Genomic DNA, 19681 nt, shown 5'->3' on the forward strand with positions numbered 1-19681 from the left:
TTAAGAGTGTATGTGTGGGCTTCCCGGGTGGCGCAGTGGTTGAGAATCTGCCTGCTAATGCAGGGGACACGGGTTCGAGCCCTGGTCTGGGAAGATCCCACATGCCGCGGAGCGGCTGGGCCCGTGAGCCACAATTACTGAGCCTGCGCGTCTGGAGCCTGTGCTCCGCAACGAGAGGCCACGATAGTGAGAGGGCCGCGCACCGCGATGAAGAGTGGCCCCCACTTGCCGCAACTAGAGGAAGCCCTCACACAGAAACGAAGACCCAACACAGCCATAAATAAATAAATAAATAAATAATAATTAAAAAAAAAAAAAAAAAAAGAGTGTATGTGTATATAATAAAATAAAAGAAATGCAAAGGAATGATTAACACAAAGTCAGGATAGTGCCTACATCTGGAAGAGGGGAGGGATGCAATTACAACACACAACAGTCTTCTTAGATTCTAGTAAATGCTCTATTTCTTGACCTTCTTAGATATTACAAATGTTTTACTTCTTAACCTGATGGTGGGTATATGAATGCTCATTTTATTATTACTCTTTAAATCATACACTTTTTGAATTTATAATTTACTTCACAAATTTAAAAAATCATCCTATCCACTTCCTTGCTCAGATTCCAAGCTCAATGAAGACCATTCTGGTAACAGTTTGACTCTATTGTAGCTTTGCCTCCATTAAGAGAATGGACATCAGACCACTTGGCATGTACATTTTTCTTTTTAAAGTAATAAACTGGTGTGCTAATTTTTAAAATAATATTCATAAAATAATGAATGTTTGGTTGATTTAATGACTATGTCCTTATATATGAGATTAAATTGGTTTCTAAATAAATCCTCTGAGAGACAGTATATCCTCTGCAAGTAACCAAACTCATTCTCAGATCAGGAATTTTTTGATGCTTCAATTTCATCCCATATTGCAGCTTCAATTTTTGAAGTGTCATATTCCCTCATCATATCAAACTCAAGCCATGGCTGACTCCACTTCTGGGCTTCTTTCATTTGCTCTTCAGTTAAACAAAGATCAAATCTGATCCCCCTGATATTAAATTTTGGACGTTCCCAGCGTTTGGACCACGGCTTGGGCTTCATTTTTACTTTCAGCTAAGGAAGATATAAGGAAAGGAACAAATTAGGCTGAGAGTTGCAAGCAAAAATTCTTCTAAAAGTTTTCTTTAAGATGATTCTTAGTTGATATTTGAACTTCCAGTTCCAAATGTACAACTTATACCTGATTAACAGGAACTTCTTGGCTAGGTTCTTGTGCTATTGGCTTCATATTCATATCAAAAGTGCTGTATTCAGGAAGGGCATCTCGCAAGTATAGCAAGCTATCATCCAGCCGTTTCTGTAATTTGACTACTTGGATCTCCTGTATTCGAGGATTATAAAGTTCAAAGCAAATCTCAACACCTAAAAGAGAAGAAAACATATTCTTATAATCTAAATTCAGATTCCTGCATACATCTCATACTATAAAAAAGCTATTTCATGAAGGAATTAGCTCAGAGTTTTGCATGTAGGAAATGTGATATAAATTTGTAATCTTTAAAATGAAGATTATTGAAAGAAATAGAAATGAACAAAATCATGTAGATTAAAAAATGAGAAAACCTGAATTAGAATGATAAAGTCTAAAGAAAACTGTCTTCTATAAATATATTGAGCCATTTATTTCTTCGATTTTGATAGTATTAAATTAGTTGGAAGTTTGAATAAATTCTTCACTTTGTTATGTTCTTGTTTATTTCCCAATTACTTAAATAAAACTCTATCTTCTACATTTTGACTCTATCTTCTACATTTTGAGCAACAGAATTAATGATGCAAAAAGAGTAAGTACATTTTTAAGTTCTAACTTTGATTTAGAAGTCATCTTAAGATGGCCTAGGTTTGTTAACACTCTGGAGCCCTCCATAGGAGAAACAGCTTTGAGTGTTTCCAAGATGCTGACATAAAAGGTTAATATATATCATCTGCATCATCAAACATTTAAAGGGAAGAGTGTATTCTGAGGTTTCCTGGAATAATCCCAAGAGAAATATAAATAGTAAAACATATGATCAACGTTAACATCAAGTGTTTAATGTCAGGATTTAATCCAGTATCCACTGTACATCTATTCTGGTATAGGCACTGATTTAGGAGCTGTGCCTATAGCAAAATCAAAATAGGTAAAATTCTTCTCTTCTCATAAAGCCTACATTCTAGAGGATGACAAACGATAAATAAACCAACAAGGTACTTTCATATAGTGAAGACAATTCAGGGTGATGACATTGTGACTGGGGAGGGGGCAAATTTATGTATGTATGTATGTATGTATGTATGCATGCATGCATGCCACACTGCACGGCTTGCGGGATCTTAGTTCCCTGACTAGGAATTGAACTTGGGCCCCTGGCAGTGAGAGCACCGGGTCCTAGCCACTGGACCACCAGGGAATTCCCAAGGGCAACTTTAAATAGTATAGTCAGGGAAAGCCTCTCTGAAAAGATAACATTTAAGCTGATACTATAAAGAGCCAAGAATGCTCCAGGCAGAAAGAACAGCAAATGCAGAGGCTCTGGGGTCTTAACAAACCTGCCATGTTGGAAAAACTAGAAAAAGGTCCATTTGGCTGGAGCATAGTAACTTGGTGGGCCAGGAAAGTAAGCCAGAGATACTGCACAGTTGCAGGCAGGAGACGATGGTGGCATGGACAAGAGTGGTAGCAATGGAGATGGAGAAACAGGCAAAATTGGGATAAAATTTTTGGAAATTGAGCCATGAAAACTTGCTGATTGACTGGATGTGTGAAAGAGAATAACTAAAAATAGCTCCTAAGTTTTGGGTTTAAATAAATGGGTGCGGAGTGGTACAACTTATGGAAATAGAAAGAACTGTTAAACGAACACATTGTGAAGGAAACAAAGAGTTCTGTTTTGAACTTGTTTTATGCTTATAAGATGCCCAAATGGAGAAGTCAAATAGGTAGTTGTATGTGCAAATTTGGAACAAGGAAAGGGTCAGTCCTTGACACATAAATCTGGGAAGTTAATACCACATGGATGGTATTTAAAGCCAATGGACTAGAAAGAATCATCAAAGTAGGAAGTATCAATGGGGAAGGTACAGGCAGGTCACAAACAGTCAAAATGTTAATGGTAGAAAATAGCAAGAGAGAACTAATACTTTTGAGTATTCTGTGTCCAGTACTTCATATAGAACATCACAATAAACTGACCACAACCCTGGGAGGTAGAAACTATTATCTCAATTTTAAAGAAAAAAATCATCTCAGGTCTATCACACCTTTGCTCCTGCCTTTCTATTACAAGATTTCTCCAAGTACACAACCTGATTGGAGGCCCAAGTTTCTGTAATCAAGTTCTGCTGAGTTCCTACATGCACAGCACCACAGGTCATTATAGGATAAGGAAGACAGTAACGATTCTCACATGTTCAATTTCTTTCAATATACTACTTCACTGTTGGGGACCATGAAGCACACAACTTTAAGTATGAAAAATGTACTGTTCCTGCCAATTTTTTTTGTCTTTATTTCTTTAAAAAAATTTTTTTTAGTTTTATTCATGTTTATTTTATTTATTTTATTGAAGTATAGTTGCTATACAATAGTATATAAGTTACAAGTATATAATATAGTGATTCACAATTTTTAAAAGTTATACTCCATTTATAGTTACTATAAAATATTGGCTATATTCCCCATATTGTACAATATATCCTTGTAGCTTATTTTATACATAACAGTTTGTACCTCTTAATCCCCTACCCCAATATCACCCCTCTCCTCTTTCCTCTCCCCACTGGCAACCACTGGTTTGTTCTCTATATCTGTGAGTCTGCTTCTTTTTTGTTATATTCACTAGTTTGTTGTATTCTTAGGTTCCACATAGAAGTGATAACATACAGTACTGGTCTTTCTCCATCTGACTTATTTCACTTAGCATAATACCCTCCAAGTCCATCCATGTTCCTGCCATTTTGATTCATAATTTTTCTAGAATTTTACCACTTGTTCCCCTATCTTATTGGCATAACAAATGTAATTTTGCGTTTTAAAAAAATTCCTCCAATTCTTATAAAACTAATAATTGTGGTGACTGTTGTAATATACAGCAAAATGGCCATTCATTTTAGGAGAAAGTTAACTTGCAAGGACATCATTATGCTTATCTTAATGTTTTCAAGGGTTATTTGCTCCTAAAATGAATGTCCCCGTACTGCTTTATAGTCACTTGTCTCCTCCTTTGATGTTGCCATGATTTGGAAAGTCTACTTCTAATGGTTGTTGTCCCTATAACAAAAGAAGCCTTCAGGAGAAAGCAAAGCACCAACTATATTTACTCAGCAACCTCAATTCTCATACCATTCTTAGGCCACAGGCTCCATGTCATCCCTCCGAGCTCCCTTTCACTTTCAAGTTCCAGATGTCTTCACCCAGGATGCAGAAAATAAAAAAGACTCCTGAGATAACATTTTCCAGAAAATCAAAATAATGAAATGAAACCTACCTTGTCCTTCAATAGTATTCCTAAGGATAAAAGTAGCTCCAAGTCCTGTTCCTGATCTCTGGATGCAAATTCCCAGAAACTGGCTGGTTTTTCCATTGGCATATGGGTTAGCAGTAGTAACACGAAGAATGCTTCCTACAAATTCAAAAGAAAAGTGAACTTTTACATGAGACGCAGAATCAAACAATGGCATTTCCAGGTAATTCAAACTTCCTAAATATTTTAATATAATATTAGGAATAAGTACCTCATATGGGCAAAACACAGATAGGTGAAAAACAATTTTCTCTTTGTCGAGAAAACTAACCCTCCAACCACTAATAATAAAAGCATCCAGCTCTTACTGACCAACATAGAACTCTGGAATGTGAAGTATTTTTCTCCTTTCTAACATATCTTTTCTTTCTATTTGAAATTTCAGAGGATTTGTTCTTCCCCTTGGAGGAATGAATTCAGGACTCAAGAACCTGTGAAAAATATAGAGTAAAATAAATTAAAAGCAAACTTAAAAGACCACTAAAAGAGAAACCACTGCTTTACCAAAAAAAGTGAAAGATTAGGATGCTGACATGTTTTATTCTTCCTTCTCTAAATAAGAAAAGTCCATCTTATTTCTAAAATTGTTGTCAATTCTCATGAAAATAGCTAACAATTTCTGAGTACTCACCCGGCATTGTGTTAAAAGCTTTATTAAACATCTATAGCATAACTTAAACCCTACAACAACAAGGTGAGTTTGGTGTCATCATCTCCTTTTCACAGATCAAGAAAATGAAGCTTGGAGACGGTAAACAACAGACCTATTACTACATTAGCTATAAACTTATCAAGCCAAGATTAACAGACTTATTACTACATTAGCTATAAACTTATCATGTCTGTCAGATTCCAAAGCCTGTGACCCACAGGCCTCACGCTGAGTTGTACATGTTATAGTAAATTATGTTGGAAAAGATATAAACATATAAATCATCAATTGTAAACTAACTAAAAATAATCTCTCTATTAGCAAACTGATTTTAAAGTCATTATGAAATATCTAATCTGTAGAAAAGTATAAATGACATTACAATGAAAATATATGTCCCTATCACCCATCTCAAGGAATAAATTAACAATATAGTTGAAGCCCCTGTGCACCCCTCCCTACCCCCATAGTTAATTACTGTGGGGTAATTAACTAAATTTGGTGTGATGATTATTCCTATTAATTTCTTCCTTTTCCTCAATTTCCTGCTTTAAAATGTTTCAAACCTACCAAAAAGATGAAATAGTAATACAATGAACACCCATATATACTTCACCTAATTTCACCTACTGCCAACATTTTGCCGTATTTGCTTTATATGTACATATAATTTTTTTCCAGAACCATTTGAAAATGTCAAACAGCAAGGCATTTCATCCCTCAAACTTTAGAAGGCTTCTGCTAAGAATAAGGACTTTCTCTTACATTTATCACAATACCTTTATGACACCTAAGAACTTCAGCATTAATTCAGTAGTATAATCTAATACAGTTCATATTTAAATGTACCTAATTGGTCCTGGAAAAGGTCTTTTATAGCTGTTTGTTGCTCAATCCAAGCTACAATCAAGCTTCACATATTATATCTGGTTGTTAGTCTCTTAAACTAGTACCCTTCCCCATTTTGTATTTTTGTAACATTGACTTTTTTGAAGAGTCAAAGCCGATCATCTTATAAACCATCCCTGGATCTGAATTTGTTTACTGTTTCCACATGCCTAGACCAAGGATATATATTTTTGGTAAAAATATTACAGAGGTGATGATGTGACCTTCTTATTCCATCACATCAGGAGACATATAATGTCAACTTGAACGGCTATTGGGAAAACTAGGTTTGATTGCTCTGTGAAAGTAGAGAATTTCCCCTGTATATTTTTTTATACTTTACATATGTATGTATGTCTGGGCAATACAAAAATGCTACCATACTTGTCAATTCTTCTGCAGGTTGCTTTTTTCACACATCATAGTTGAAGTTCATCCATGTTAACTCTAGTTCATTCATGTTTCACTGCTGTATAATAGTCCATTATGAGAATGTATTTGCTCATTCACCTACTGAAGGATATCTAGGCTGCTTCTAAACTTTTATTACAAACATTACTTGTGTGTTCATTTTTGTACATGTCTCCTTGTACATATTACTTTCCTTAAGTTGCATACTGTCTGGGTGGGAAGGTACAGACAACCTCAAACTTACTAAATTTTGTCAAATTGTTTCCCAAAGTAGTTACTCCCATTTAACTGAATTATATTGTGTTGCCATTTAAGAGAAATATTCCCTTTTCTACCTTAAAAAAAAGTTGTACAGAGAAATCTTTTCTGAATCTCTAGGGTCCATAAATTCAAGTTTATTTCAACTTAGAACCACAGGATATTTTAAATATTAAACACAAATACATATGCAGAGATAATCGAATCGACAATATAGAGCCCTTTCATAAAGCCTAAATCACACCAATTTCCCCCCCTAAAATTTGCTTTTTAATAAGGTTGTTATACAATTCTACAGAAACACTATCTGCAAATCCTAGATATCTAAATTTACACATACCTACAAAGTTACCACTGCCTGCTTAAGTGAACCAGGCTTTTAAGCACACTGTTTTGAAGAGCAAATTTCAGAAACAAATTAGTAGAAATTTTTACCACCGTATCGCTTTTTCAGGGACACTAAAACACAGTTGGGAAACTGAAACAGGGTGAGTTCTGGCCAATCCATTTCATCTAGGGAGAAAAGATCCGTTCCTTAACGTCAACAGGTAAAATACAATGTATTTCACAGAAAAATTCTCGATACGGGCCAAAGAGCTTCAAATGTGGGGAATCCCTATTTGAAATTCTGATCTAATATGACTGCAGAAAAAGTTCAATGCCGGCTTGGGAGAAGCGAGGAAGTCAAACCTGAGTTGGGTGCGCTTCACGCATTCGTGAATCCTGCACACAAGCTCTTATCTGGGAGTTCCAGACCCCAGGATAAGACCCGTTTCAGACCTCGGAAGCAACTACAGGTTCTAGAGCGCACAGACCCAAAAGGCAGGAGTCGCGTCCAGGTCCGGGCTCTCACCTGCTTTCCCGGCGATGGGGACGGCGCTTGTCCACGATAATCGGTTTCGGCGGTGGCTGGAACGCGCCGGGCTCAGAAGGTCCAGTGATCTGCCGCCAGCTCGGCCCCGCGAGGGTCTCTGCGGGAGCGCACCACACAGGTCAATACTGCTCGCTCCAGCCCAGAGCTCCCGCGAAACCTTGCAATCGCCCCCAATGCGCGGTCTCACGAGAGGCCTCCTCCCATGTCGCCCCTGACTTCCAGAATCGCCTCCCCCTAGCCTGACCCTAAGCTCCTTCTGTCCCTGGCTAGCAAGCCCCGCTGCACTTACGGCAGGCGACAGAGGCCGGCGCAGGGCGCAGAACCCAGGCGCATCGAAAGCTCCGGCCCAGGGCCATTGCAGCCCGGCAGCCCCTGGCAATAGAGGCCGCCATGCTTGCTCCCTCAGTCGAGACTACAACTCCCAGTAATCAGTGCGACAAGGTCGCAGTCACTTGAGTCAGATGGCGCCTGCTAAGGGACAAAATAGCCAAGTCTTTCTCCACCCACCCCACCCCCACTCCCCACAAGGGCCCGGATATCTTAGGGGAAGTGCACTGTATTTTTCTAGTTCTCCGCATGTGCCAAGGTATATCCCTCTATGGGAGTGTTCTCTCAGCCTAGAAAGATTTTCTCCCTCTTTGAATCAACTCTATCTTCAATTTCTCAGGCAAGACTTCAGTATGTCAAAATTCTCATTATAGGCTGTCATTCTTCCATTAACAGCTCTGATGTCATTTGCAATTTTAATTTTTAATTTAACTTAATTTTTAATTACTTGTGTAATTATTGGATTAGCGTCTAACTCCGCCATTATACTGTAAGCTCCTGAGGGCATGGAGTTTGTCTTTTGCTCACCATTTTCTCTCAGCATCTAGCTGGTCCTCACTCTTTGTTGAATGCAAAAAAAGGAAAAGAAAATGGTTCCTGACAGAAGGGGTGGCACAAAGTCCCTGAGACTACAGTGAGCATTACTCCCTTGAGGAGCTAAACCTGAGTTTGGGCTGAGCAACTGTAGGTAGGGATTATATTACCCTGAAAACTGGGTTCACCTTTTTTTGGGTGTCGAGACAAGAGACACAACCAAGCCAATATCAGGAGAAGGAAGGATGTATTACTTACAGCAAGTAAGGGGAACACCTGGGATCTTTCCCAAAGCAGTGTCTCCCTGCACAGCAAATTTGAGGAAGTCTTAAGCTAAGCATACATGCATATTCATGAAGGGGCTTGAAAAGGAGAATCCAGCATAGAATGTTGCAGCTAAAAGCTAGCTAAAGCAGTTTTAGTCTCCAGTATTTTATGCTCTACTCACTTTCTTTCACCTGCCTCCCACAAGTGATTTCTTTTCCTAGTTAATTGCTTTTACAAATGATTACTTATTAGTTAGTGTTATATTGTGCACCTGGTATTTTTCCTCCTTTGAAACACTCCCTAACACTCCCTTCCATTGTGAGCATTCTTCTGTTGTGGAAGGGGGACCCCTTCCAGGGCTCTTGTCTAACACTCAGAAATGAATTTTGGAGGAGACAGGTGCTGACAAAGCAAGAAACTTTATTGAGAAGGGGCACGTGGGCAGAGAGCAGCAGAGTAAGGGAACCTGGGAGAGTGCTCTGCCACATGTCTTGCAGTCTCAGGTTTTATGGTAATGGGGTTAGTTCCTGGGTTATCTCTGGCCAATCACTGTAACTCAGGGTCCTTCTTGGTGGCACATGCATCATTCAGCCAAGATGGATTTCAGTGAGAAGGATTCTGGGAGGTTGGTAGGACATATGGACTGGAGTCTCCTCTCTCCTTTTGACCTTTCCCAAATTCTTCCAGTTGATGGTAGCTTGTTAGTTCCGCATTCCTTACCAGGACCTCCTGTTGTAAGATAACGTATGCAAGTGGTTACTATTGTGCCTGGCCAGGGTGGGTAGTTTCGGTCAGTGGTTCCCCTAACAACTCCCCACTGAGAGACTTCATACTCAAGATACATCTTGGGAATTGGGGCAGAGGTTTCTTTCTTCTGTAACTACTTCCTGCTGAGAGTGGGCGTAGTCCTGCCTAGTAGAGTAGAAGTCTCTCTCTACCTGATCTAAATCAAGTTATCCCATGTCTGAAACTGGCTTCCACCCTTGTAGTAACAACAGTTTATCCTGAAACTGTTGGACCCTGTAGGAGATAAACCTTGTAAGCAGTTGAAACACACAGGGGCCAAACAGGATTGTCATCACTGGGCCCAGAAAAGGAAGGCAAAATTTGGGGTGAGGGCTGCAGGGTGTGTGACTTTCTTCTGATTGGTTGGTGGTGAGGTAACAGGGTGATGCTCCAGGAATCTTGCACTCAACTTGAAGTTACCATCCTCCACTTGGTTGGGGGCCCCAGTTCTGCAGAAGAACTCAAAGATATTGTTCTGTATACTACTTGAGGAGGAACCAGGACCCTGCCCCAAGGCTGCAGTTTTGTTTCTTGACTGCTCCTTCTTTCTGCATTCCCTCCCTTCCCTGATTAGTAATGGTTTGAATCTGCCCTTTGGAACTCACAGAAGGTCAAGGAAGCTGAATGAAGCCTATTTCCTAAAAACAAGAAACAAGGGACGCAGAAAGGTTTTTGTATCCAAAGGGGCCCCACAGGGTCCTGCTCAGTTTCAAGATCACAAAATGGCTTAAGCCCAAAATGTCTTCTCTTATGTCAAAAAGCTGTAACTGGTTCTTTTCCTCTGGGGACCCTCTACCCTATCTGCTTCCAATAGGTGGCAGAGATGAAAACTAAAAAGGTAAATTGTAAGTCTTGTTAAGAAATTTGAAATTTGTACTCTCGGCAATAGTGTGCCACTGGAAGGATTTCACACTCAGAGTTGTCGTGGTCTGAATGCAGGTTGGAAAAGAATTTCTAGACACAAGGCAGAATGAAAAGAAGATAGAATTTATTAGAGGGAAGGGTCACTGTCAGAACAGCGGGCCAACTTCCTGATAGCCGGGGGGAGTCAACCCTGAGCAAGGGTTTCTGGTCTGTTTTTATAGCCAGGGAACAAGAGAACCTGGGAGTCATCTGCTGATTGGGCAGGGTGTGTATACTTACAGTGTGCAGAGCATGAGAAGAATGGGACAAATACCTTTCCTTATTTGGGATGGGAAAGGGACAGGGCATGCTGCTTGGGAGGGCTCTGGGACATTGTAATGGTCACAATGTGACATAGTGATAAGAGTCCTCTAACTCTTTGTTCCAGCAATATTGGCCCTTTGACTTTATCTTGTTCTTTGTCCTTGGAGCATCACAAGAGTGAGATGATTACTTAGTTACTTATTGGTCATTCCAGTTGAATTAATGTCCCAAAGAACCTCAAACTCAATGTGTCCATATTGAATACACTATGTTCACCTCCAAACTTCCTCCCCAGTATTAGCTATCTCAATGAATGGCTTCAAAATACAATCTGTTGCTTAAAGCCAAAAATCTCATTGTCATTTCTGATTCCTTTATGTCTCTCCCTAGGAAAAGTTCCTAAAACTACACCTGGCACCATCAACTATCTCAAATATCTTAAACTTTCTCATCCTCCCATCCACATTGCTAATCCTTACCATCCTTTCTCCTCAGGATCACTGCAAACCACTGCAACTGTCTTCTCATTGGTCTTCCTGCCTCCAGTTCCCTTCAGTCGTTCGCCACATAAAAACCAAAAAGGTGGCTCAGAAATGCATACCTAGTCCTTGTTTTTTCCCAGTTTAAAGCCTTCCACAGTTTTCAGTTGACAGACAAAAAATAAAATTCTCAAAGAAAGCGAGCCATGTTCTGAGGACAGAATTCAAAGTACTGTGAAGAGGGACAAAGTCTTCTTTTAACTCCAACTTCCTTGATTAGAACAGAATTTAACTTATAATAGCAAGGAATTACACAACCAAAGTTTCAGATTAGCTAATTTTAGGCTCTCTCTGCCCACCCAAAAAGGATACTTCAAACCTTTAAGAGAAGTAAAAAGGGAGGAGAGACAAAGATAATTATGACTGGTAGTCATGATCAGAGATCAGGCTTGTCTTATTCACTTGCATTTTACCTCAGAAGATAAAGATAGAGAGATGGGCTAGGGCCACTGGTCCTAGAGAGATAAGCAGATTGAGCTGCTACAGAAGAACAGGAGGGTGGGAGTTGGAGGAATACATGATATGTGGGCAGAATCCCATGCCTACTGTTAGGCATATGGGAAGATAGATGGGGAAATCACTGTAGTATACCAACTATGGAAAGAGATGGCTGCAAGGATCAACCCTAGACTACCCAGAATTATTTTTACTAGAAAACTGAATTTCACTAAGATTTGAGGAATACTAGCTTGAGAAGTATGTTTTATATGAAAGAAAATATAAAATGTAATGACTTAGACTTCTACTTTCTTTTTAGGTATTTGTTTATAGACACATATCAATGCATTTTAATCAACATTACCTAGAGAATCAGGGAAGGAAAATAACAATTTGCTAGAGACGAATAATTTCTAACTGTATAATAATGTTGATTGGTTTGTTATCACAGGAGTAACACATACTTGAAGGAACTGGGATTTGATTTTCCCCTGCTTACAAGTGAATAAGTTGTTTTTGTCTCATAGACATTGGTAGAAGACATGAGACTCCTGAGACAAAGGACTTTATTACTGATGGCACAAGAAGTAAGCAGCATGAGCATCAGCATGTTTGCAAACGTTTCCTTTGTCCCCAAACCCCACACGTTGACACCATGGGCACAGATGGATGGTGTACATGCAATGGGTTTGCTTCACAGCTGAGGAACACTGAACTTACTAAATCCTTTGCTTTTATAGCAAGCAGTAAACAAGCCTGTGCTTTGTCCTGGTGAGACATGGACATTTATCCCTCAAGGTTGCTCATTGTAAACTCAATCTTGATAAATGGTCTGGATAGCATACCCACTAAGACACGTAGGAGCTCAAGAGACCCATGGAAAACTCTCTCCCAATAATACTTCATCTAGGAAATGTGAAAAAAAATAACAAGGAAAATCTACCTCCTAAACTTTGAGAAAGGTTTATGGACGGCCACGGGAATCACACTTAAAGTTCAGGTGATAATATTTTTGAAACTGGGACACAAATACTCCTGTTAGGGACACCTAAAACCTCTCACACATTCTCGACCTCACGGTTTGGGATTGGGATTACTCTCTCAGGGGGGTCACTGAAGGGCCCCCATTTCCCAAATTCTCAAGGACAATCCTTCAGGTGTCCCAGAGATGGTGCTAATGTCCTCTGCCTTTGAACATGGTGAGAGTTTCCTCACAGAGCCTGTCCACTTCTAAGCCCTAGCCTCTTCCCCAGTATTCTGTAAAACCTGAGCAAGTAAAAGAAAAGGCTTGGAATAGCAGAGCATCCAGACTATCAGTGTGCTGGATCCTCAAGGCCACAGGCAGCCTTGGCTGTAGAAGCATGTAACACAGTGGTCTGTACGTATTAGTGGGATGTTTCCCACAGAGGCTACTAATCCATATGGATATAGGCCATGAGTGGTTCCCAAACCTGGCTGTTCCCTCTCAGTCTCTTGTATTGGATTTTTATCTGTACCTGTTTCCTGGCTTGCTGGGTATTCCCATACAATCTCCCACAGGAATCTCAAATTCAATGTGTTCTTAATTGACTTAATCATTTCCTACCTCTCCAGATCCGTTCCTGCTCCTGCATTTCTATCTTGATGGATGAAATACTCAGCCACCCCACTGCCCAAAGTACAACCTTGGGAATCTTGATTGACTCCTCCATCTTGCTTATCCTGGATCATCCATCTAAGACCAACTCTTGTTGATTTTACTACATAAATATTCCTTATACCTATTCTTTCCCCTGAATTCTTTGCCACTTCTCTGGCTCAGCTCTTCATCATTTCTCCAGTAGATTTGCAATATCTTCCTTACTAATCTCTCTTCCATGGATTCTCAAAGGAGATGCTATTGGCATTTTGAGAAAGACAGTTGTGCATTTGTTCAAGATGGTTCCAGCATCCAATGATTGCATGCATGAAATGTCAGTAGTGCCCCCTAGTTGTAAGAACCAACCTCTCGTCCCACAAGTGCTAGAAAGGAGTTAATGCTGATCAGAGACCCAGGGATATCAAGGGGCAAAGTAGAGTCACAGGAACCGTCAGGGCTGATCTGAGCCTAATCTGAAGGCAGGAACCTGGGTCCCTGATGGGGCTCCTAGGGTAGGAATGTGGTTCCCCCTGGGGTTTAGATGCAGCAGGCACTGAATCTCTACTCCATACCTCATCCTTCTTTAATTGTCTTCTCTTTCAAATTTTCCTCTTCTTACTCTACACATTAACCTCAGAGATTGTTTTCACTTGCAAGATCCAAATGTCATGTAAATGCCAATTTGTACCAAACTTGCATCTCTAGCCAAGATATCTCTTTTGACCTTGAAATTTTGTATATATTGAAATTTAGTATATAAAAAGTGTGGCTATTCAAATCAGTTCAGAAAGGTAAATTACTCAAAAAATTGTGTCCATACATACAGAAAAAAGTTTAGATCCTTAACCAAGTATAGAAGTATGTTCCTAATGGTTAAAGAAATTGATATAAAAATTATAAAGTCATAAAAAAATTATAAAGTCATAGAAGAAATATAAAAGGAATGTATATTTGAAGATTCCAGTTTGATGGTGACATAGGAAGGTCCTGAATTCACCTCTTCCCACATACACACTGAGGCTATAGCTACATATGGAACAATTTCCTCTGGAAAAAACCTAAAGGCTGTTTAAGCAACAACTACACACTGGTAAATAAGAAGAAAACCACATTGAAGTGGGTAGGAGAGGCTGGGATACAATCTCATTATAAACCTCATCCCCAGTTTATAACTCGCAATCAAGAGGGAATTCAAAACCTGAAGCTTCTCTCTGAAGAGTGAAGGATTTGAACCCTATATTGGGCACCCCAAATTTTAAGACCTGCACCAGAGAGATGAGGCCCCAAAACATCTAGTTTTGAAAACCAGTAGGACTTGCTTCCACAAGACTGTAGCTATCTGAGAAACGGGTCTTCAAGAACTCACCTGCTCCAGGGCCCAGGGCAGAAGCAGCCTATCGCACCCAAACTATGAGTCTACTAGAACACTCTACCAGGATGCTGGGTTGGAGACTGGTGGGCACTATCTTCGCTCTCTCCCTCTATCTTGCTATAGCTGGGTGGGTGGATGGGAGAAAGGGGTGAAGTTGGTCAAAGATCACAAACTTTCAGTCACAAAATTAAAAGAAAAAAAAAACAGGCATGTAAAATTCACTTAAAACAAAAATGAAAAACTATGAGGGAGGTTGATAAACCTGATAACAGGTGTACCTCATTTTATTGCGCTTTGCTTCATTGTGCTTCACAGATACTACAGTTTTTACAGATTGAAGGTTTGTAGCAACCCTGCACTGAGCAAGTCTATCAATGCCATTTTTCTAACATCATTTGCACACTTTGTGTCTCTGTGTCACATTTTGGTAATTCTCTCAATATTTCAAACCTTCCACCAGCAAAAGAATTATGACTTGCTGAAGGCTTAGATGATGGTTAGCATTTCTGGTCTATAAAGTATTTTTTAATTAAGGTATGTACATTGTTTTCTTAGACATAATGCTATTCACACTTAATAGACTACAGTATACTGTAAACATAACTTTTATATGCACTGGGAAACCAAAATATTCGTGTGACTCACTTTATTGCAATATTCACTATCCTGTGATGGCCTGGAGCCAAATTTGTAGTATCTATGAGGTATGCCTGTATATCAATACTGATACGAATAACAGAAGTAATCATAAACAAAATTAAAGACTGAGTAGTTATAACCAACGACTAATATCCAGAATATACAAAGAAATCATACATATAAAATAACACACATACTTCAATATTGAACTGTAGAGAATATATTAATAAGCATTCACAGGAGAAAATAATATAAATGACCATGAAATCTGAAAACAATTTCCATCTCGTTTGTAATCAGGGGAATTAAAATTAGAGCAACAGTAAGATTATTTCTTCAGAGAGAGAATACAAGTGGAGACAAGGTATTTACTCCACACATTGTTAACAGGGTTTAAGATTTCAGTACTGAGGTAACAGGAAATTTGGCAGTATCTTAGAACTTAAAGTACACATACTCTTTGACTCAGTAATTCCACATCTTATCTACTCCTAAGGAAAACTCACACATATGCACAACACACACAAGAATGTTCATTGCAGAAATGCTTGTTGTAACAAAGAATGGAAAGAAACTTGATGGTTAAGTATAGTGTGACAAATCAACAGCGAAATATACTGTGGTTTGTTCTATCCTAAGACATTACACAACAGATTTAAAAATTACTTACATATGTACTGATGTGGACATTCGGTGAGAAGATGTAGGTTCAAAAGTAAAGCAATATTGAGAACTCCCTGGTGGTCCAGTGGTTAGGACTCTGCCCTTTCACTGCTGAGGGCTGAGGTTCAATCCTTGGTCAGGGAACTAAGATCCCCCCCAGAAAAGAAAAAAAAGCAAAGCAGTATCATACAGTGTCATATAAAAATAAGCAGAGTGAAAAGAACTGCTTGCCTTACAACGGAACGGAAATATTTGGTAACATTTTGTAAAGGGTGAGTAGCCATGAAGGAGTTAAACAGTTAACTTTTTTTTTTTGAAAGCAGGGAGTCCTAACCACTGAACTGCCAGGGAATTCCTAACTTTTTGAGAGTTTTGTTACAATACACACCCGTAATATTACCATAAGAAAATTAAAATAAAAGAATATACCCGATGTCACCCCTTCCCTTTCCTCTTCAGGAAAGGGAACAAACCGTGAGGATGTAGAACAAAACATAAGCAATTACATCAGAAATGAATCCTTCGGCTTGAGTTTTCTCCCTTTTATCCTTCCCAAAGGAAAAAAAGAACAATCAAGAGCAAGCAGTCGGCCCACCAGGTGGCACTACTGGCCAGCTTCACACTCAGAAAAAAGCACTACAGCTCATTAGGGTTTTTGAAGCCTGACGTTATTTAGAAACACTTCTCTGGTAACATACAATAGAAATGGTCCCTGAAAGTGTAGTCTTAAGCTTCTGCCATTTGCCTTTGTTGAGATTAGGAAGTTTATTCCTATTTTGTTGATGGAGAGATTTCTCCCACTCCCCATCCAACAGTCCTTCAGGAGAATATATTTCTTATAATTACATTCCACAAATTTAACAAAGCACTTTGGGACCCATTAAGTAATATTTCTCAGAGAAAGCATAATTCACAAAGTTCTTAATTAGCTAGTACCATACAACTACCCAATCAGAAGTGATTATCATCCAACTGATAATGGCCTCTACCCCTGTAGCTATTCAACACACAAGAACCAGCTTCCCAGTTGGTGCGGGGCTCCTCTCTGTGATGAGGATACTAGAAAGTTGATGCTACCTATACTGGAATAAACCAGGTATGGCTTAAGTGTAGATTTGAGGTTATTTTTAAACCTGCTTTGTGTCAGGGGTTCAGTGTCAATGGAGATTTTTAATGCTCAAAACAGCAACAATTATGTTGTATCATTGTGCTTCTTAGATATCTAAGTGGAAGTGGTGAGTTGGCAGTCCCAGGTACAATAAAATCATCTGAGCTAGAGATAGGGTCCTTGTATGGCTATTAGCATAAATGATGCCGTCTTGGGCCCATAGAGTTCCTCCTGTCCTTCCACTTACCCTACCCAGGACTGTACTATGTGGCAAATCACTTCTCTGTTATCAAGGGCTTTGTAGTTAATACATATTATTTAATAATCATTAGGACCAGGTTGCCTCGATGCTCTGTTAGTCCCCAAACAATAATGAAGACCTTTGCTGATGTAGTCCTGGCACCCATGAGACTAGTTACCCATTCATAAATGTTGACTTGGGAATGCATATCCTGTTTCCAAGCACGTACCCCCATACCCTAGGTTAACTATAAAATTGTCCCAATGGCCCTTTGGTGGTGCAGAGTGCATTTGTTAATGCTTTCGGATCGTCATCTGCCTGATCCCACCCGGTGAGTACGTTACCCTATAGTAAACTGATCCATTGATTATATGGAGCTGCCTGCCTCGTTTTTCAATCTCAAGATGCCTTCTCAGTTTGGTGGGCACTTTTTGTTCCCTCCCTCCACCAGCCCTCTTCTGAGGAAATACAAATAAATACAAGCATTAGAGTAATATTAATTGAGATATTAATTGATGTTTTTCTCCTCTGTGTATTTTCCTTTATTTATTTATTTTTTTTTTTCTGAACTTTCCCTCAACCATCTCCATCCCAGAAGTTGGTCCAGTTTAATTGTCTCAGGGAAGAAGAGCAAGAGCAGAAAACATCCTGCTAGTCTCTGGCTAAAGCTCAAATTCACTAAGGAGATTATGTGAGATGTCTCTGAGGGTAAACACCACAATAGAGGGAGTGCCTTTAAACCTAAAACCATAATTAAGAGTTCCTTTGGGTGGGGTGGGGCTGGGAGGAAGTTGGGAGTCCGAAGAGTAGGAAGATTCCAGAAAGGAATGGTTATAGCCTCCCAGTGGTTGTTCCCAATTCTGAAGCCCAGAGCATTGGATGGGTCCTGAAGAGAGGGTCTATGCATGATGCTAACTGAGCAGAGTTCTTGGGTGAGTGGGGAGAGCAAAGGACATTCAGACTCCAGAGAGATCTTAGAGGACCCGAGGCCAGTGAACAAGCAGTGATATCAGAGAGATAGCACAGAGGAGGCAGAGAGCTGTGGGGTGGGGCAGGGATGAACCAAAATATATTGGAATTAAATTTCCACTCTTCCTATGGAAAGTGGCATTCCTGGTGGTCGTGGGGCTCCAAATAGAAATTGAAGTAAATCTAGATGAAGTTATATTTCATTTATATGAGTCTGAAGACAGAGATTCCTCCCTGAAACACAGATGTATCTTGTTTTCTTATCAATACTACACAGTAATACAGAAATTAATACTACACAGTAATACAGCAGAAATGAAGAGGAGGAGAAAGAATCTTGAGACAGTGATGAGAGAGAACAGATAGCCGTAATGACCAATTTGATGTGGGGGGTAAAGGAGAAGGAAGCAGCATCTGCAATGAACCCCAGGTTTCTTGCTTGGGGCCTTGGGGATAGAAGTTGGGGCCATTTACTAGGACATGGAACACATGAGCAAGAGAGTCTTTGTGAGCCTGGGAGACTTGGGGAAGTCACGTAATTCTCTCTCTTACTCTGTGGCCTCATCTCTAAAATGGGGGCAGTGTTTCATACCACAGGGCCCCGCTCATTTCACAAAGACCTGTTAGAGTGCTGTGGGCTAGAGTTGATAACTGAAATGCTAGCAGTTGAGAAATACAACAGTTGACGGAGGACATTAGACCAGAAGGAAACTTAAAGAACGAAATGTTCCCCATCTCTCTAAGTGAATAGATCAGAGCCAGAGACATCCTTTCTAGTTTGACACTGCTACTTAGTATCCACATCATGGTCCACCTTAACTGGGCCTCCGTCCCCTGTAAAATGAGGACCACAATGTGGTCCCACCTCTAAGCAGGGGCAGGACGTGAGGAGGGAAGGAAGAGGGACTTCAGATGATGGTTACTACTGATTGATCTGTCTTCAGAAGCATGGCAGCAGCATGCAGGATGAGTATGGAGCCAGGTCAGTGCCCAGAGAAGACTGGATGCTGAAAAAGGACAGAAGCAGGAGGGACATGAGATGTGGGGGAGGAGTTGGTGCCTTGCAGATGGCTGGGGAATTGTTGTGGGGGAGGGAGAGCAGAGAACATCTGTGACCTAGGAGAATCAGGGTGGTTCAGACCTGGGACTGCCACATCAGCCCCCTCCCTGGGCCCTGGAGAGCATTACCAGGCTTAAGGCAGCCCCAGGATGGCAGAGCTGGGCAGAGGATTCATAATGCAGGTCCTCACCACAGGGTCCTCAGTGTAGAGAGGAAAAGAGAAAGAGAGGAGATCATTGGCTTCAACAATCTCTGAACTTAACAACACCCATTCTGGTCCTGAACTACTTCCTCTTCTGGCTAA

General features: G+C 40.0%; 1 protein-coding gene and 1 non-coding gene across 2 annotated transcripts; both read right to left on the bottom strand.

The window, feature by feature from the left end:
* Positions 1–510: 510 nt before the first annotated feature.
* MRPL19 (mitochondrial ribosomal protein L19) lies at positions 511–8056 on the bottom strand. The gene is made up of 6 exons (XM_059942650.1): positions 7939–8056; positions 7629–7746; positions 4879–4997; positions 4531–4665; positions 1242–1423; positions 511–1114 (listed from the first exon to the last, which is right to left on the bottom strand). The coding sequence occupies exons 1-6, from the start codon at positions 8039–8041 to the stop codon at positions 893–895; spliced, it is 879 nt and encodes a 292-aa protein (XP_059798633.1). The 5' UTR covers positions 8042–8056; the 3' UTR covers positions 511–892.
* Positions 8057–16516: 8460 nt separating this feature from the next.
* On the bottom strand, positions 16517–16727 carry LOC132347182 (small nucleolar RNA U3). The gene has a single exon (XR_009497135.1). It is a non-coding gene; the product is annotated as a small nucleolar RNA U3 (small nucleolar RNA).
* Between the last annotated feature and the right edge of the window lie 2954 nt (positions 16728–19681).

Source organism: Balaenoptera ricei, chromosome 13 (genome assembly GCF_028023285.1).
Source record: "Balaenoptera ricei isolate mBalRic1 chromosome 13, mBalRic1.hap2, whole genome shotgun sequence".
Lineage (NCBI taxonomy): Eukaryota > Metazoa > Chordata > Mammalia > Artiodactyla > Balaenopteridae > Balaenoptera > Balaenoptera ricei.